This window comes from Macrobrachium nipponense, chromosome 7 (assembly GCF_015104395.2).
Source record: "Macrobrachium nipponense isolate FS-2020 chromosome 7, ASM1510439v2, whole genome shotgun sequence".
In the NCBI taxonomy this organism is placed as follows: Eukaryota; Metazoa; Arthropoda; class Malacostraca; order Decapoda; family Palaemonidae; genus Macrobrachium; species Macrobrachium nipponense.
Genome location: NC_061109.1, coordinates 42,064,759 through 42,084,130, shown reverse-complemented (window position 1 = coordinate 42,084,130; position 19,372 = coordinate 42,064,759). Strand labels below are relative to the sequence as shown.

Here is a 19,372-nt window from a genome sequence, read left to right as displayed (position 1 = left end):
TGAGCTTACCTCCAGATAGCATGACCCACTTTCCCCTTTCTCTGTTCGCTTCTGTTCCCCTCTCCTGGGCGCTCAACTCTGACATTTCAGCTCCAGCCTTGTGTGGGCGTGTAGGCGTTGGTGGCGGGGGAAGGCAAGGGGGTTGGGGGTGCCCCTTTGGAGTTTGAGAAGAGAGTTGGAAACGGGGAGGGGGAAAGACAGAGAGAGAGAGAGAGAGAAGAGAGAGAGAGAATCACACACACACACACACACCAGGTTAAAGAACGAAATCCAGAGTTGTGTTCGAGAAGAGAGGAGGAAAATAATCAAGCAGAAGACGACAGACGCCTCGCAGGACGAAGCACATCACATCACGGACGCAGATCGGGGAAAGATCCGAGCATATTCCACCATGACGCCGAGATCGAGAAAACAGGTTAAGAAGAGTATGGTTACACTCGAGAGACGCCGCGGCCGTCCTATTACGAAATCCTGTTCTTATGTAACGTATGCAATAAAAGCCTTGGGTGTACCGTACGTGCGTTAGGAAGACTGATATTTAAGACCGAGGAAGACGCGATGTCATGTGTAGACTTGCTATGTATGTCAGGGGTTGCTTACTTCTCCCTTAACCCTAAAGTCCCTTCTTCCCTGGAAACTGAAGTTCTGTAACTAACCAGCTATCGTTAGCTGCGTTACAAATGATACCGTTTGTCATTTATGTAGCATGTGCCCCTTCTCGCATTATTACGTTGTAGGCGCCCGTAAGCTATTTATTTCTGTTCGAGTATTTAACAGTTTCGCAACCGGCTCTTTGTTCGTGTTTAAAAAACCTCGGCTGTTTACAAGAGCTTTTTCGCATGCTTCGATCGCCTATTATTTTAGCGTTTTAAAAATATTTAAACAGTCCATCAAAGTCAGAGAGAGAGAGAGAGAGAGAGAGAGAGAGAGAGAGAGAGAGAGAAGATGAGAGAGAGAATGGGAGGGAAAGATAGAGAGAGAGAGAGAGGGGACCAAAATTCCCCCCCTTCCATCTTCTTCCTTCTCCCACTTATCCGTCATCTTTCTTCTTCCTGTGGTGGTCCTTAACTCTTCCTTGGCCCCTTTATGACTTGAAGGAGATTCCCTTGACCTTGTTCTTCTTGTTTTACTTTTATCTTTTTTTTTCTCTTCCCTTGAGAGTCAATGAGGAAAAGGCGCTATGACATGACAGGGTTTCTTGTTGGATGAAGAAAGAAGTCGTATGCCAGGATGTATTGTAGGTCTTATCCAACGGCGACTCCTAAACAAATGGCCTCTGTCAGAATTATATATATATATATATATATATATATATATATAATATATATATATATATATATATATATATGTGTGTGTGTGTGTGTGTGTGTGTGTGTGTGTTTGTGTGGTTGTGTGTGTGCGTGTGCGTTGGAGGCCTCATATCGATTGGTAGAGAGTAATATAATTTGAACATAATGTTCACATTTCAATAAGAATAGTTAGCATTACATCTCAACTGGAGAGAGATGAAAGAGAGAGAGAGAGAGAGAGAGAGAGAGAGAGAGAGAGAGAGACATCAATTCCTGAAATTACCAGAGCAGGAATTAATCAGGTGCGATAAGAAAGAGAAAGAAAACAACTCGTGCGTATAACGTCATACCGTGAAATGTCTCAAGTTCATAAATAAAAAGGACTATTTTGGAGTCCTGTAACGTCAGCATTCAAGTTTGCTTGACTGCAAAAGCAGAATCTGGGAAGGGGGGGGGGGGGGGGGGAGGGAGGGGGATAGAGGTGGAGGGAAAGGGGCGAAAACATTGCACAGGCGAAGCGAGCGGGTGTGTGAGAGTGGCAATAATTGGGTGAGAGCGATGACGCAGGCTGTGACGTCACGGATGGAGGAAGGGTTCCAGAGACTCCCACACTCGCCAGCATTATGCAACAACTTCAATGTCTTTCCCGTACCTGTTATTGGACATTCGGGGTTGCGGGTGGCGGGGTTTGTTGCCGCCACCTGGGGAGAGAGAGAAAGAGAGAGAGAGCGGGGAGGAGGGGGGAGTCTTCTAAGACCTGTGATGAAACAGATGAGCTTCTAGCAAAGAGCGAGACACTGGTGTCGATCATTATTTTCAAGGCAAATGGACAGCCGTTTCTCAGCGATTTAAGAATCAACTTACTTCGGAAAAAGAGCCGTGAAAACAAATCTTCGTCTGTCGCTCATTAGCAAAGCCTCATTATGAAGAAAATTTTATTTTCTTGTTTTATAAAATTAGCATAGACTTCCTTCTTCAAAATTGTATTACGTACCTGTTGCTATAATAATAATAATAATAATAATAATAATAATAATAATAATAATGAAGTGATGATGACAAAGACAGCGATAAATCATCTCGACTCCTTCTTCTCAGCAACAAATGCAATTGTGTATTCATCGTTACACAGAAGCAGCGATTCCCGAATGATGTCTGACTGAGTCCACATTCAACCATTAATCCAACGACTTGCTTGTGATAATAAAGGAACAATCATAACATGTGCCTCGTGTGTGAGAGTGAGATCATGGGAATAAATTCGGCGTCGCTGGGCACGTACCTTACGAAATGGAGGGAGGATCTTTTGTTTCTTTGTGCCGCGAAGACAAACTCTCCCCTTTTCCGGTCTGGTTCGGTCTTTCCGTGATGCGGCCGCTTCCGCTGCGCAAAGAAGGAATAAAACGACCTTCTTCGAGTTTCGTGTTGATGAAGTAAAACATTTTCGTGTGTCTAAAAAAAAATAAATAAATAAACACACGCGAAATGAATCAGATGACTTAACCTTTCGTCTAATGGCTTGTTTACATAAGGTTTTAAAAAAATTACCTCAGCGCTCCAAGGCTTTTTTTTCACGCTGATATTCTGAGGCAGAAAATATCATTGTGTAAAATATATATATGTATATTTTCGTGGAGTTTATGAAGCTTATTTTAAAACTTCATTGTATAACATTTTTATAAAAATATGAAAACCCTTTTCAAACGGTGCCGGTGTAAGGTCCCTCAAACAGTCACACTTTTTATATCGAAATGTAAAAGGCGTTTTTATGCGGGAACTAATGCAGCAGCGTACCCCGTGACATCGTCGCATTTTATGCTGAAAAAGAAAACTAATGTATGATGCCTTATCACTTCATTGAGAATGAGGAAACACTCACACACACAAATCGATAGTAAAATACGAGATTGACAAATACAAATTGTCCTCTACTACGAAAAGTCAAGCAGCCAAATGCCCATTAAATACGTAGACAACAAAGGAAAAGGCAGGCTGTGCAGTATGCAGCATTCTCTCCGTATCGTTTCCCAAAGCATTCCTGCCAGAAGATAACAAACGGTGAATCCGCATCGCCGGTGTTATGGATACAAATGATAAACGTCCGCAAAAATAGCAACGAACAGATAGCATCTGCCTCGACGCGTCTATTCTAGGAAGTTAATAAACATCGAGGCAAAACGAGGGATTATCGCCATTACCGAACCCGTGCAAAGAAATGGTTATCCTTTGCGACGTTTCGTCAAATGGCCACAGGTGTAACGGTTGATGGCTATTTTCAAGGTGAAGGCGTGAGGGTAGGAGGGGGAGGGAGGGGAGGGAGTTATGTTGGAGGGAAAAGTGGGGGGAGAGAAACAAGTATATGTGTCGATGAATCACAAACGCATGTGTGTTATCAGCCAGCACAGGTACGGTCGATTATATATACGTTGTATATATATATAATGTATATATTATATATAAATATCTATATATATATATATTATATATATATGTATAGTTATATATTTGCTACGTATTTCCTTTGCTTCCACTGAATGAAAAAAGTTTTTAACGGTTTCCCATTAAAATGTGAATTCTAAGTCTATAACTGCTCCAAAGCCTGTAGTAGCAAGGTTCATTATAAAATCGCACACTTTGATCCAGGCCCCCGCCCCACCCCACCCCATGGAGCGGTTTAGCAGTGGGAAAAGAAGAGAAAAAGTGGCCATGCTAGATAAGTACCAAACTTATTGGTTAAGTGTAATATCAGTAACTCAAAAACCCCAGTATGGTAATTTTCTCAGCTAGATCATTCGTAGCCATTCAATCAGTTCTTGCTTATTTTTTCCTGACAAGATTACGATAACGGTGACGGGAGCGAAGCGGTAAGAGATAAACGATGCAGAGAAGAAACAAAAACGAGAGAGAGAGAGAGAGAAATGCGAAGAGGGGAGAATGAATGGATAAAGGACACATTCTTGAGCGATGGTTGATCCCTCTTATTATTAGACAACGTGTGGTGGAGAGAGAGAGAGAGAGAGAGAGAGAGAGAGAGAGAGGTGGTTGAGAAGCGCCTCAGATGTGATGGTGTACCTCATGATGTAATGGCTCTTTATTTGTTTATTTGTTGTTGTTCATTCTTTGGCAAAGCCCGTTTATAACAAATCGCCATCAACAAGGGACGCTGCCATATGATTTCTGTTTTAGAATGCACCTTTTACTTAAAAAAAAAAAAAAAAAAAAAAAAAAAAAAAAAGCGACATTGAAGTTCGAGCCATAAATCGCAATCTGTAAGTGTGGAGCGCGCCATAAGTAGGGGCTTTGTAATAACTATAAATATTAAAGAAGCTAAACAAACTGAATGATGCAAAGCAAAGACTGCTGCCTCGCGGATATATTTTACCCTCTTTCGTTGTGATCGAACAATCCCTAGGAGAGAGAGAGAGAGAGAGAGAGAGAGAGAGAGATTGGGGTTATGGAGGAGTTTAGGAGATTGAGATCCCTTGCGGATGTATTTAATATTGGCGGCAATGTCCCCCTGGGGCAGCAGTGACGAAGGGGGAAACTTACGCTCGAAGAAAAGAAGGGAAAGGGAAGGGAGGTGAAGGAGGGGCGTGGAGGGGTGAGTCACAGGTGCTGAGGAAATGGAAGAGGAGAGGAGAGGAGCAGCAGAAGGAGGAAGCTGTAGACCGCTATGGAAAAAGGGGAAAAGTGAATAGGGGAAGGTAATGAGAAAGAGTGAGAGAGAGAAAGAAGCATATAGGGAGAGAGAGAGAGAGAGAGAGAGAGATATGGGGGGAGGAGTTGCCTAATTTATCATCACGAAAACCACGTAGTCTGAATATCAGTCAAGATTTTATAAATGAAAATAATGATAATTAATCCTTCTGGTGGAAAAATAGAAATTTTTCTCCCATTTCAAATTATCGATTCGCTAAACATACTTTTGTTTCACGAGCCTTTATATATATATATATATATTAATTATTATATTATATCTATATATATATATAATATATATATATATATATTATATATATATATATATATATATATATATATAATTTGTGTGTGTACTTCTAACGCATTATATTAATATAAGTTTTTTCTTTGCAGGTGAGCCTGATTTCTACACGGATCCCTTTCTACTCTGGAACTGTGAGTGTGCGAATATGGTTTTTGTTTTTATTGTTGATAGTTGAACTAGCTGACAATCATTTTCATGAGAGATAATATGTACCAATATTCGACTATATCATCTTCACGTGTGGAGTAGTACTTATTTATATGTTACTTCACGAGAAGGAAATTCGGCTTAAAATGAAACAAAGGAATCTTTTAGGAGTTTATCGAAATTTCAGACGGAATGAATGAATCAGTGAGCACAAATTTTCCTCATGTAAATGAAAGAAGAGAGTTTATTCCGAGTAAGTGGGATACTCAAAAAAGAACATGAATGCCAATATAACGTCATATTTTTCTTCCCTACGGAGGAAGCTGTTGCCTTTAGAGTGAATTTAAACTTGGGAGACTAGTATTAGGAAAAGTTAAGGATGTTGCTTCCTGACTTGAGCAATCTCGGTTAGAAGCCGTATCCTGTTATCGGAAATTCTTTACCATCAGTGTTTGCTGCAGACGCTGTCAACATCCGTTCATATATGCAGCAGCAAGCTCTTCAGTCACAAATTAAAATTGCGGTTTCGACCATTTAACCCCTTTTGCAATATGCCTGGCAGGAAGTGCCCTCAAATCACGTATCACTACTGGAATCTCTCGGCAAAGACCAGTCGTGAGATGAATAAGCATTATTGAAAAAGAAATGGACCATTCAAGTTACAACAAATAAAAACCCTCTAGAAAATAAAGTTGTGATGCTAATGAAGCTCCCTTCCTTTTTACCTCATTTTATGAGTTTAGGTTTGTTTTACATGATGAGAATGGCTTCTCTGTGTATGTCTTAGCGGACTCAGCCCCCCAGCGACACAGCAGCGTCACTGGCTGAGTGAGTTACCATGACAACCTCTTAGGGGTTGAAGATGATGTTTGTCTGTGAAAACTTGCAATATTTCTCTCTCTCTCTCTCTCTCTCTCTCTCTCTCTCTCTACACACACACACACACACGCATCATATATGTATGCGTGTGTTTGCCTTTTATGCTTGTGTGTCCTCGCCTCTTCAATATAACTCTCAATAATGCCATTCATGTCATCTCGTCGCATCCAAAGCAGTTCTCGCATTAGCTGGAACACCTATAGCTTTCTCGGCTGTTTCTTTTCCCTCGCCCTGTATCGCTCTTTATTTTTCTCTTCTTCATTCACATCCAGGACAGAACTCAAGTCACATTGGTGCTGTGAGGAAGAGGCGTTTTTATTCTTCGAAGATGCCCCAGCATCTTCGGTAGCTTCATTTGGCAACGAATAAATGTCCTCGTATAAAGTAAATACACAGACGGATGCAAAGATGTGTAAAAAGGGCGTAAGGAAAAACGGGGTTCCCGACCCCCTTTGGAGTACACGTGTGAGAGCGGTGATGCTTAGATTAACCCTGAAGTCCCTTATCCCTTCTCCTTCCCCTCAAGACCCTTTTCTCCCCTTACTCTCTCTCTCTCTCTCTCTCTCTCTCTCTCTCTTGTTTTCCTTGGAGTCCCCGCAGTTCTATAGCAAAGGGGGTAAAAGCTCTCCTGCTGTTTGCTTGTTGAATATGGCTGTCGATAATTGGATCAAGGGGGTGAAGTAGGAGGGAGGAGCCCTCCTTTTGTATTCTCCCCCAGTTGTAGTTTAATCATGATTGCAACTTACAGTCATAGGCGTCAATACAGTCTCTGTAACGGCTCATCTTGGAACAAAAATGATCGGCATTGTCTCGGATAGGGAGTTCCATATCAGCTGAGATTCATTTGGCATCAGTTGTTTACTTAACGTAAGAGGAATGAAAATGAACATCGCTTCAAGATATCGCTATGCGATGGCTGACGTGACAGAGAATTTGATGGTGATATCTTGTCGAGTACTCGTGTGACCATGAGCCGTTTATAGATTGCAAATATATGCTACTATAAGTATGCGCTCACAAAAATGCATTTGGAGTGGACGAGTTTCAGTGACGGAAAATTACCCGTCCTATATTCATTAACATTGCTTCTATACCATTTTTTCCATAAAATTAATTCCTCTGGCATTCCTATGACCTGTTTTCGAGTAAATATTTATTCAATTGGTACCCTATACTTCCTTATTATTGCATGAAAGATACCCTGATGTTGTCCCACGATGGATTGAAAATATGCCGTAACTTTATGAATATTGCTACCGAAGTACTGCCGTCGTTTGTTTGTTTGGTTGACTAGTTCTCTCTCTCTCTCTCTCTCTCTCTCTCTCTCTCTCTCTCTCTCTCTCTCTAGGTACTGTGACTCACCAAGAGATGTACTTTAGACTCCCCTCTTTGCAAACCCCTTCTGTATTACCCTCATCTCAACCCTCACCTAACCCACCCCTCAATATTGTTTCCATTCCTCCCACCTCTCTTTTCCTCTTCAAAATACACACACACACACACACACACACACAATTCCACATCACTGTGTTCCCAGTATAGCGTCTTACCTCTTTTACGATTTTTATATAGGCTAGAGCCTGTTTATGTATTCAGAAGTGAGCTAAACCAGTAGGAAGACCAACATTCTTGGGTTCAGTTCCAAGAAGCTGTGTAATTTCCGAACTTCCAGCCATGAGGGAAATAACAAGTTCTCATGGCTTTACAATAGGGAAAATTATGACGCTTATTCTCCGGCTAATGTACATGTCCCGTAAAATGTACAGTATTATTCAAGTAGTTTAGCAGTTTAATCGTATTAATGATTAAATAATTGACATTAATCAGCATTTTACTTTTTAGGCTTTGTGACAGTAATACTTGGAGTTCATTACCCGTAGATTATATGCGTTATACACAGAAAAATATACATGAATATACATTACATTACATTTCATATCGTAAGTATGCGTTTCATATCGCACGTTATTCGCGGAAAATAAATAAAAATGCATAAGAGGAATTTTTTCAAAATATTGGTATTAAGGTATAGTGTCATTTACAGTATACGCGAGGTAAATTCTCCCTGTAATAATATCACATTTCCTCTGCGCTACGGGTCCAAGACCACATCCCAAAGCGAGAGCAGCACGCGATGGATGTGGGTCCTATGGTAGGTAGACTGTTGGAGGTTTCCTTAGTCTTTAGAGATTGGCTCCATTCATCAGGGGTTTTTTCGCCCTCCTCTTACATCCCGTCCATCTGTACTTACATCTCTCTCTCTCTCTCTCTCTCTCTCTCTCTCTCTCTCTCTCTCTCTCGTACACACACGCACACATTCACATACGCACATATACGTATACACATACACAGGAACACCTCACTCCCCTGCAGGCTGTCCGTTCCCCCCTTCATCCCGGTATTGTGTTTATTCCATCTGTTGATCCCTCTCTCTCTCTCTCTCTCTCTCTCTCTCTCTCTCTCTCTCTCTCTCTCCTCCTTTAATCGAATATCTCCGCTTGCCATTTTTTCCATTTATGTTTTTTTTAATATTTTCGCTTATATATATGTATGCATGTATGTTTGTATGTATATGTACATCATGCATATATATATATATTAATATATATATATATATTATATTATATATAATATATATTATAATGATCGTACTCTCAATTGTTATTGCTTTACTGTCATTTGCTTCGTATAGTATGACAGGTGGCAGTCTATATAGTCTTTGCATACCAATCAAGGTACTACAACGCGCTCAAGTTGCATTTGAAACCTTCCGCTTCTTTCCTCTCGAGTCGAGTTCCTCTTTATTTTGTCGTTCGGCGAAATTCTAATGGGAACCGACTTTATTCCGGAGACGAGGTTGCTAACCTCTCCAAAGCCTCGGTGTTTGTAGGATTTCACCGGCGGAAACCATGGCTGGCTTTACTTTTTGTTTCCTGTAGCTTACTGTTTCTCTTTATCCGTGTCCTGATTGGGGTCTCGGCGCCCCCCCCCCACCCCACCCCCCGCCCACCCCACGTCGTAGGGCTCTCGGATGGTGTAGGTGATGAAGAGAGGGGTTCCAAAGTACTGTCGAGAGGGGAGATACAGACAGGGAATTCCAGCGTCCAAATAAATCGATTATATGCTTTCACTCTCTCTCTCTCTCTCTCTCTCTCCTTCATATGCTGGCACTGTAATGCTAAATTTGTTTCATTACCTGCACCGCAGTTTGTTCAATTTCTGCTTTAATTAATAACCCATTAGTACGTTATCCAACGGAAGTGACATTGTCCTTTGCACGAGAGAAAGGTGGGGTTACCTTCATCATTCTCAACTGGATTCTTCTCGCATGCATGCCTCATTCTCCCATTCCTGTTCATTCCCCCATTCCAGTTTTACGGGCCTTCCTCCCCTCCCCTCGCCTCGTCCCTTCCCCACCCTCACCGCCACCCCCACGGTTTTCGATGCGCTCTCGCAAACTTTGGCGACGGAGGCGTCATCATGGGTGTTCCCCTCAGACGTATAAGCATTTTCCATTTCCCCTCCTCCCTCACCCTTCGGCGTCGCAGCTTAATCGCTCTCAGGGGAGCCCACAAAACACATGCACTCCCATAAAATACATATGAGAGATAAGGCGGAATTTTTTGTATGGATACGTAGATGAGCTCACGAAGAAATGCTGCAACGGAAAGAAAATACGGTCAGTTCCGTGTGATGCTCAGCTAACAATTGAAACAATTCGAACCGTTAATCCCTGCACTTGATCATCTCATTCGCCGGAAGGTAATACCTATGAAGAGCTCGAAGAATGAGAGAGAGAGATTTGGGTATCCCTCTCTTACATAATTACAATTTACGAACTAGAAACCGAGTTTCATGGCGCAAGAACTCGATTTAATGGTCATTCGTTCATTCCGTTATTTCCTTTATTGTTATTGGCCTTATTTGTACTTATTTTAAGAGGATGGAGCAAACGGGAGGAAAGAAAAATTCTTTCTAAAGTGAAACAAGTGTAGGAATGATTGTATATGAGACTGATATTTTGTTAATTAGAAAAAACATAAAAAAAGATAACCAAGTCATAACCATTCTCCTGATTGATGCTCTCATCCGCTGAAAGATTTCATGATAATTACCGAAATTTAGCACGTAACTGTTCCTACTAAAAGGATAACGACGTTCTTATAAGTGAAATTATGGTTTCATTCATTGAGGCATAGATTTATAAGTCAGCCAGTAAACAAACAACCGAATATGCTCCATAAATTAATGAATATACTGAATAAAAGCAGAGCGAACTGCCGGAGTGCGCCTCCCGCCTCTGGATTGGTTTCGATGGCGTCTTGGTTGGTTATACAGATTGCGGTGAACCTGAAGTAACTCGGCCTCATTGGTGGTTGAGGTGTTGCTGGTTCCTTCCTTCCTTCAAGGGTTCAGTCATGCAAGTGTTCTCTGGATAACCTTATGTAAACTCTCTCTCTCTCTCTCTCTCCTCTCTTCCCTCTTCTGGGGTCTCTCTCTCTCTCTCTCTCTCTCTCTCTCTCTCTCTATCCAAGATTATCAGCTAAACGTGTCTTTGTTAACGAAAAGTAAATTAATTGGTACATGAAATGGTAGAATAGACAATCTTCTCGTCACTAGGAATGTAAAATATTTCCTATTTCATCTCAGAATAAATATGAGTGACCAGGAGGTACTTGGTGCTCCTGTCAAATTCTCTGTATAAATGGAAAGTATAACCTGATTTCTCGGGGAGGTCTACATAAATAAGTGTCTTTCTTTTTTACTTGAGTATTCGAAGAAGTTATCCTTAACCGAGGACTTTATTGCAAAATTCTTTCTCTTTCTCTCCTCCCCTCCCCCCATGGGTAGCATGGTTTTTGTGTGTGTGATATTCACCATGGAATGGAAAGGGGAATCCCCAAGGAAACAGAACAACTATCGTACGGACTTTCCATCCCATGATGTTTGTCCTGTGTACGTAAAAGAACAGGTCGTGCGTCCTACCGTCCTTGGTGATCTTATACGCACACGAACTCACATACTCACGCTCCTTAATGTTGATGGCCTTGATGCAACACATAGACACAGTAACAGTGTCTAGAAGTCCGCAGTATTCATACTTAAAAGTCATCGGTATGTATTTCAAATGGCATCGCATACGCAAGTCGTTTTTAAACAGCTCACGTCAGCAGCTGTGGGAGAAGAGAGAGAGAGAGAGGAGAGAGAGAGAGAGAGAGAGAGAGAGAGAGACGTCATTAAATGGAAAATGGAAAGATCCAAAACTCCCACGTTCATGGAGATGTGTACGCATATACGTATGTGCGAGAAGGTGGTGGAGGTGGTAGAGGAAGGGTTGCTGGGGGTGGAGGGGGTGGGGATTGCTGGTGGAGTTGTAAGTGGGGGAGAGCTCTTCTCGGGAGGGGACGTGGCGGAGGAGGAGGGGGAGGAGTATGTGCACTGTCTGAGCGAGTGAACTAAGAGTGAGTCAGTGTGGATGTGAGACTCGTGGTGTGTAGAAGTTGTCTGGTAGTCGCTGCACCGTCACACACCTGCTGCTTTTCAGCCGCTTTGCTCCTCTCGACGAGGCATCGTCGCGGTCTCTCTATCTCTCGTGCTTTGACAGACTTACCTGCTGCGTTCAGGATATCTTAGCTGAGCTCTTTGGATTACTGCACCAGTCACTTCAGATCTTGTGCTCTTTGGAATATCAGTATTGTTCTTTCATTGAAAATAACACCTGTAAGAAGTGTGTGCCAGTGTTGTTTCACAAGAGAATTTTCGGGATATGTTCCGCAAGTGAGTCAATCCATCAAGTCTTACCTCTGGGATTGCTGTGTTGGTGACACAAAGCTTCTTGCTTTGCCATTGATTGAAGTGGATGGAAATAGTGGAATGGAGAAAACCCGGGATTTCTTTTTCAACTAACATGGCAGATATTATCTGAGGCCCGAGTGTCGAGGAAGAGGGCTTCCTCTCCACCGCACTGCTCACTTGTTGCTGCCATCCAAGTATTTGCAGCAACAGAAGTAGTGTTAGTGCAAAACATTCAAATACACAAGGGAAGTGCCACTTGTTTCTCTGCTTGATTGAGCGGTTGACATCACCATGGTGCTGCAAAACCAACGTTTGGCCTCCTCTGAAATTTTGGAGTATGACGAGGCACCCCTTGATCTCAGTGTCTCCAATAGGACGAGATGTCCATCTCCTCCAAGGAGCCCATATTACTACCGAGAATCCTTAAGCCCTGACTACAGGGACTACCGTGACAGAGACACCAGTAGCCCTCACGATTCAGATGACTCTGACAGTCAACGGCTAAGTCATCCCAACCCAGCCAAAGCCTATAAGAAAGCCATGATGAAAAGATACCGTAAGTATAGGGAATAACCTTTCCTGCCTTTGCTTCCCCCCCCCCCTTTTTTTTTTCTTTTCTGTTTTTGCTGAATGAAAGAGATGGTGTCTGTGTGTGTGTGTTCATGAATGATCCAATGTAAAATTATACTGTCGGAATAGAGCATCATCTTGGAAGTAGGTAATATAACAACATGATTAATGTAGACTGACACTGCTTCCTGACTAACTATTGGATTGAAAAGGGAGAATAGTGGCAGGGACCTCAAGACACTAGAAAGTGATGGAAGGAGTTGGCAATTCCTTATTTGGTGCAGGGGTCGTTGGGGGGGGGAGGTGAGGATAATGGGGGCAGCAATACCCCCACCTTTAAACCTCCCCTTGCAACCTCCCGTGGGTTAGATCTAATGAGGTAAAACTAGTTACTAAGGTGGTTCTGGTACGATGCACCTCTCCAAAGAAAAATGTATAACATCTAGGAGAAAATTTTCTTTGCAAATCACGACGAAAAACCTCTTCAGAATGGGTTGAGTGTGAATTCCACGGGTGGTCTGGTAATAGTAGCAGCAGCAGTACTCACAAGGCAGAAAAGAAACGACAAAACATATACTACGTCCTCCAGTGCGAGTCTTGGTAGATAGAATGATGTTATCAGAGAAACAGGAATAATTCATGTATTCGAGTTGATAATGCATATTTCAGGTAACAATAACAGAAGTAATAAACAATAATTAGTAATAAAATAAAGTCTCAACATCCCATTTCTTGATAATGAAAGATGGGCAAGTGGATGAGGCTAGGGGGAGGCGGTGGGGGATGGAGAGCGAGGGATGGGTGGAGGTAGGTAGGTGACAAGGGGAATGGGATGGAGGAGTGAGTGGAGAAGGAGGGAGCCAGTCTGCCTGACCTTGTGCCACTTTGCTTCGGTGCCGGAATTGTTGGCCTGCCAAAACACTCTTACCACATCCCCCTCCTCTCTTCTCCTGCCCCCACCCACCCACCCACACTTTACTTTTACTTTTGAATATGGGAAATTTCCCTTGTTATGGCGTTAGCTCAGCTTGCGGAAATTATTTCTCCCGCTGAATGGACGTCTTAACAAAGCTTAGGCTCTTGCGACCTCTGCGTGGTGCACTCGTTGAATATGCCGTAAGTACGTTTATCCATTAATGTAATGTCTTTGTACTTTTATATTTGTGTTTAATGTCTTTTAATTTATGTAGAATTTATATCTACTATTACATTTTGTGCATTCAAAGAATAGAATGCACATTAAACCACAATAATTGTAGAATAATTTCAATATCGTACACAGTTTCTCTCTTTCGTCGTTGGCACATATATACGTCGCGCTAAATGGAAGAGCATCTTACAGACGATCTTCAGATCTCGATACATAGCGGAACTAGGCCTCAGAAAAAATATCTAGGTCAAAGGATAAGTGAAGGGGAAGCCGGTAATTGTAGTGAGGCTATAATAGAGGACGAGGGACCATGGAACTGAGGGACCATTGTAGTTTATTCTGTATTCTGTGGGTTAAGGTCCGTGTGGTGTTCCTGCTGCTCTGCTGCTGTTACTGCTATTTACTTCTTTTCTTACTTAAGGATGACCGATACGGCCACTTTTTATAGTGATGCTGGAAGCCCATGCATTGTTATACTCACAGCGAGGTTGGTGGGACTTCCTAAGGAAAAGACTAGAGTAAACCCCGCCTCACCCCTCACCCCCCCTCTCTCTCTCTCTCCCCCCGCCGTTCCCTCAGCCCATCCGTTTCGTGCCCCAAAGTTGAGTGGAGTAAAAAAGTAGGGCAAGTGGGGGACAGGTAGGACACCTAACCCTCACACAGTCCAGTTGAGTCCGTATGTGTCTGGATGTCTCCATCCGTTCTGCTTTATTGACTAAATCTCAAGTAACCAAACCACAAACCAAACAGTTTCTCGTTATGGTTTTCTTGCCTGGTGGTGGTGTCGTTTCAGTTTATATATATATATATATATATATATATATATAAATAATAATAATATAGTATATATATATATATATTATATTAATGTATATACTATATACCCTTTGTGTATGCATGATTTGATCACGTTAATTTATGTAAAAGATGCGTGATTGAACAGTAATATCCTGCTGTTTCGTTGGTGGTATTCTTGCAGTGAGTACTCAGAAGATTCCTGAGAATGCCGCAGGTTGACTCTTGGCATTTATCTACATAAGCGAGCTAGGCGGAGATGCGTAGATCCTCTCGGTCCAAACTGATTCCCTTTTCTTAACAGTTGAGTGTTTCTGTGTTTTGATATCTTGTGCCTTGACTGTACGAATGTAGCTTGGAAGCCACACGGATTGTGAGTCTTACATTCCCGTTGAGTCAAACATGCAAGATCTCGGTAGAAATGCGGATATGTAACAGCATCTTGGGATGAGTGGCGCATTCTTCTTGGTCCTTTTTTCTTTCTTTCTTGATTCTCGTCCGTGGCGTGGGTTCTTTTTATGTTTGTTTCGTAAGTTCCTCAAAGATGACTAACGATGTTATCTTTAGAACATTGATAATAGCATCTCAGGACTATGAAGAACGTAACAAAATATCATCTAAGTTAGATAATATATTTGCTTGCCAAAATGCCACGTAAAAAAAAGAAGACAAAAGTGATCTTGGTACATTTTGTACCGTTCCCAATTCTTTTGATCTTGGTATTGCCTGGTCAAGTTTTTCTCCTCTTGATCGCAAACACTCGCTATTCAAAGTGTCTGGGACCGGTATTTTGATCGTCTTTTCATGAAGACCAATCTGCACAAGCGGGGATTATCGCCATGTTGATCAAGGAGATAGAAAAGTGGACGCATTAACTCTCAAGGAGTAGATAGATTCTATGAAGTAGAAGGCGACATAAACCGGAGGGGGGAGACCCGCATCTACACTCTTGGCGTTGGACAGGAAATGGCCTACAATATTCACAGTCCATATTCAGACTTACTGTTACTGGGGTGTGACCTTAACGTGTTGTAGCAGCCTAGCCAGATGACTTCGAGTCCTCAAGTTCAGTTATGGTCGAGGGGGACAAAATTTTGCCTATGAACGCAACCTTCATTCACTAATCAACCTGACATAAGATGTAGCAGTACTGGTGGACTTAATTGTGCCCCCACAACCCGTCTTCAGGCTTCACGAACAGGCCTACGCCAAGAGGGTCTTCTATAGTGGGTTCGTTGTGAGCCCCTACTTTTTCTGGGAAGCTGTGACCTGCTCCAGTTTTAAAAGAGGGGAAGGGAAGATGAGTGGTGGTACGTTGTCGTTCTTGTTTGGTAAATCGACCCCTTCCTGTAGACCCCCATGTCATGGTAGAGGGGATGAAGGAAGTAGGAGCGAGGTGTATCAGTAGAAGGTAGGAGATCACAGATTTCCGCTTACTGATCATTTTCACTTCCAAGATTAGATGCCCGTGAAAACATACGTTAATTATTAGATGTAGATATAGTCCGATTCTCCTTTCGTCGATTTTATCAAAACAAAGACCGCATTCAAAGAAGTAAAAGAAGAGGAGAAAACCTCTTGCTTAGTGCCACGAACGAGATGGAGCTACACGTCCGGGAATGTCTCATACGTAGCTGGTGTAAGAATGAAAGAAATATTTGTGTCGTAGCCACTGAATCAGGGCCACGGCCTACAATAGGCCTCTTGTTTTTTTATATACTATACGGTACATAAAAAGAACACAATCCTGACAACGGATCCATGCCAAGGAGATAGAGAAAGAAAAAGATAGAGTGAGAGCAAGATTCTTAAGCGATCGGCATTCCTCGAATTCTTGTGGTTGTCCCGTGGCATCAGAAGAGGCTTTCACTGCCTCGAGAGAGATGTTGTTGTTGCTCTTGTTACTCGCCTTTGTCCTTTCATGAAAAGTAAAGGCGGTCGATCTTTTCATCCAATCCTGTTGATTTCCTTCTTGTCCTCCTGTTGCTGTTGCCGCCGCCGTTGCTGCTGCTTCCTTGTAGCCAGTGACTTGACGTACTTTGCTCGGTGTTCTTTCACGCGAGTGAGCTGAAAAGGCTTCCGGGTTTTTATCGATCGTTATATAATGCTAAATAAACTTGCCCATCCTCTATTATTAGCACGGCATTTACCCGTCAGCTCTGACTCGCCTCGTATGCTTTCGAAAGGTGCGAAGTGGGCCGGTCACCTTAACAGGTGTTCAAAACAAATGCAGGGCGATCCCATGGCCGATACGTAGTTACACGGATCGAATGGAGCCTGATTTATAGAGGCGAAAGAGTCGAGTTGCAACGAGGAAGTGAGTTGTTGTAAGTGGAGCTCAGCCACCTGCCGAGCCGACTGTGTGCCGCTGCTGAGGCGGCAGCAGCAGCAGAAGCGTGGGCGAGGGGAACGCTTGGATGTCACATTGGGATATTACCTCATTTCTTTGTTTCTATGGCTTTAAGCTCGTTTGCAATGACTTCACCTTTGCCAGGTTGTTTACATGCGCAAGGGTTATGGCTGTTATTATAAGTTTCGCCGCCATTATGTTCTTCGGATGCCAATATACAACAAGAACAAAAAATAATTCGCGATTAAAAGTCAATTATCGTTCAACTAATATATCACGCATTTATGTCCGTCAAAGTATGGTATAGTGGTCACTGTAATGAAGGATTCAACATGCTCTCTCTCTCTCTCTCTCTCTCTCTCTCTCTCTCTCCTCTCTCCTCCTCCTCCTCCTCCTCCTCCGTGAGCGGATGAGGTAGTGGGCGTCTTAACCTTGAACCGGAGCGTTGACATGTTCCCCTCTTCAACGCTCGCTCTGGCTAATCCTTCTTATACAATATATCTAATAATGTGTTTCTCGTTTTTATGTTCCTATGAGCTTTTCTCATTAACATTCTAATAACTGTACGTGTATGCGTTTGAGAATATATGTATTTATATCTACAGAAAGAAAAATGGTCAGGCACGTAGAGTATAATTTACCACCCCATACAAACATCGGTTATGTAAGTGCCAATAAAAATACCAAGCTGAGTAAAGGCGCCCTTTTTTCCCGTGGGTGAGTGTGCACCCTAGAGGGTAGTGCCCCCTAACCGTTGCGTCGTCATCCTGGTTGTATAAGGAAAGTTGGTGTTTAAAATAAGTCCAACGGTACCAATATAAACAGCGTGTTCATTGACATAGCAACCGTGGCCGAGAGGGAGAACCCGCTGCACTCCACACAACGCTGAAGCTACGACGAGACAATTTTTATATTCGTTTGTTTTGACTTTTTTAAAGTGGACGCTTTTTAAAGGGTATTAAAAGCATCGCATATTTCCCCTTTTTATTTTTCTTTGAAGTTATGTTTGTGTAGAACCCGGTAGTCAAGCAAGCCTGCTCCCTGTTGGCGCCAACATAACACTTCCGGTTGGCGCGTCTTCTGGCACTGTTAATAGAAAATGGGCGCCAAGTAAACAAACCCTTGCATGCCAGAGGTACGAAAAAGTATTACACGCTATGATTAATTGCAGTATCTTGCAACTTCCGAATGCTTTGTGCGTTTATTTATGATTCTCTGAAGAAGGGAACTATTGCAAAGTCTCACAAAAAAATGAGAGGAAATCTGCAAGATTGTGAAATTCGTGATAATGATTTATTACGACTTATGTATTAGATATTATTCAAACGTGTTGAAGTTTGGCAGTCAAATTTGAGAATAAACAGAAATACGTAAAACACCGAAAGACTAAAATAACTCGGTAGGTACATTGGCACAGTAGCCCAGTCTCCTCATATGGTCTCACAGGTGAATTTCTGGGAGTAAGGGGGTTGGGGAGGGAGATACTTGCCAAGTAGCCCACAAGGAAAAAATTACATTTTCCGAGAACATACAAGCACGCTCGAATCTCTGGAAACGTTTCATGTTTCATTTTAATAGACGCGGACATTCGTAATTCGACTGAACACGTCAGTCACAACTTTCATACAATACGCGAAGAGATTATCGGGTAGAGTTAAGTAAAGTAATAAAAAAGAGAGACCTGCCACGTAAGTTTGTTCGTACGACGGTACAAGTGACTCAGAGTCATCGTTGGTAAGAGCAGGCACTGAGCCAAGTTCCAGGGGAATAAGTCACAGGGCTGCAGCCGCACCAACATCAGCAGGTAGCATACACACAATCCTGGCCGTGCCAATGAACGTGTTCCCTTGTTCTCTCCCTCCCTTACATTCCTCCTGGCGGGGGACAACTTAAGTGGCAGGTATTACAGGACCTCCAGTGCCATAAGAGATCGCTGCGCGTCAGAAATCGGTCATCGTCACTGAAGTCCGTTGCTATACAAAGAAAACGCCCAGGGAAACTGAATCTCTACCCTTGAGCAATAAAAAACGTAAACATCAAACTCCGTGCCCAGGGAACAGGTGTCCCAAAAGCAAGTTATTTTCATTTGAGCTCATGTAGGGCTTGGTGCCAACTTATTAGAGAGAGAGAGAGAGACAGAGAGAGAGTTATTTTCCCGTCTTCGCTACGCAAAATGTAGAGCATAGTGTTTTTTGGGAGTAAACATCTCTTGTCTTTAAAGGAAATGCAAGAAACGCTAAAGATCTTTACGTGTCAACATTAAAGGAGTCTTCCAGCATCGAAAGGGTTTCTCTCGTCAGCGGTATCCTTATGTGAAGTGAAAGATTTCGTTTTTATGGGAATGAGGAGATATTTTGGGCGACTCATATCTATTTTCAAACCAATGAGAC

At 42.5% G+C, this 19,372-nt stretch overlaps 1 protein-coding gene across 12 annotated transcripts in view; it reads left to right on the top strand.

Moving 5' to 3' along the window:
* Positions 1–19,372, top strand: part of LOC135217344 (ecdysone-induced protein 74EF-like) — an 865,315-nt gene that overhangs the window by 823,734 nt on the left and 22,209 nt on the right. For 11 of the 12 annotated variants that reach the window (XM_064253154.1, XM_064253153.1, XM_064253155.1 and 8 more), the window contains one exon: positions 5,385–5,426. The exons of the other annotated variant lie outside the window; for it this stretch is intronic. In XM_064253154.1, the coding sequence (XP_064109224.1) occupies positions 5,385–5,426 (42 nt within the window). The remainder of the gene's footprint in view (positions 1–5,384; positions 5,427–19,372) is intronic. 12 annotated transcript variants of the gene reach the window in all.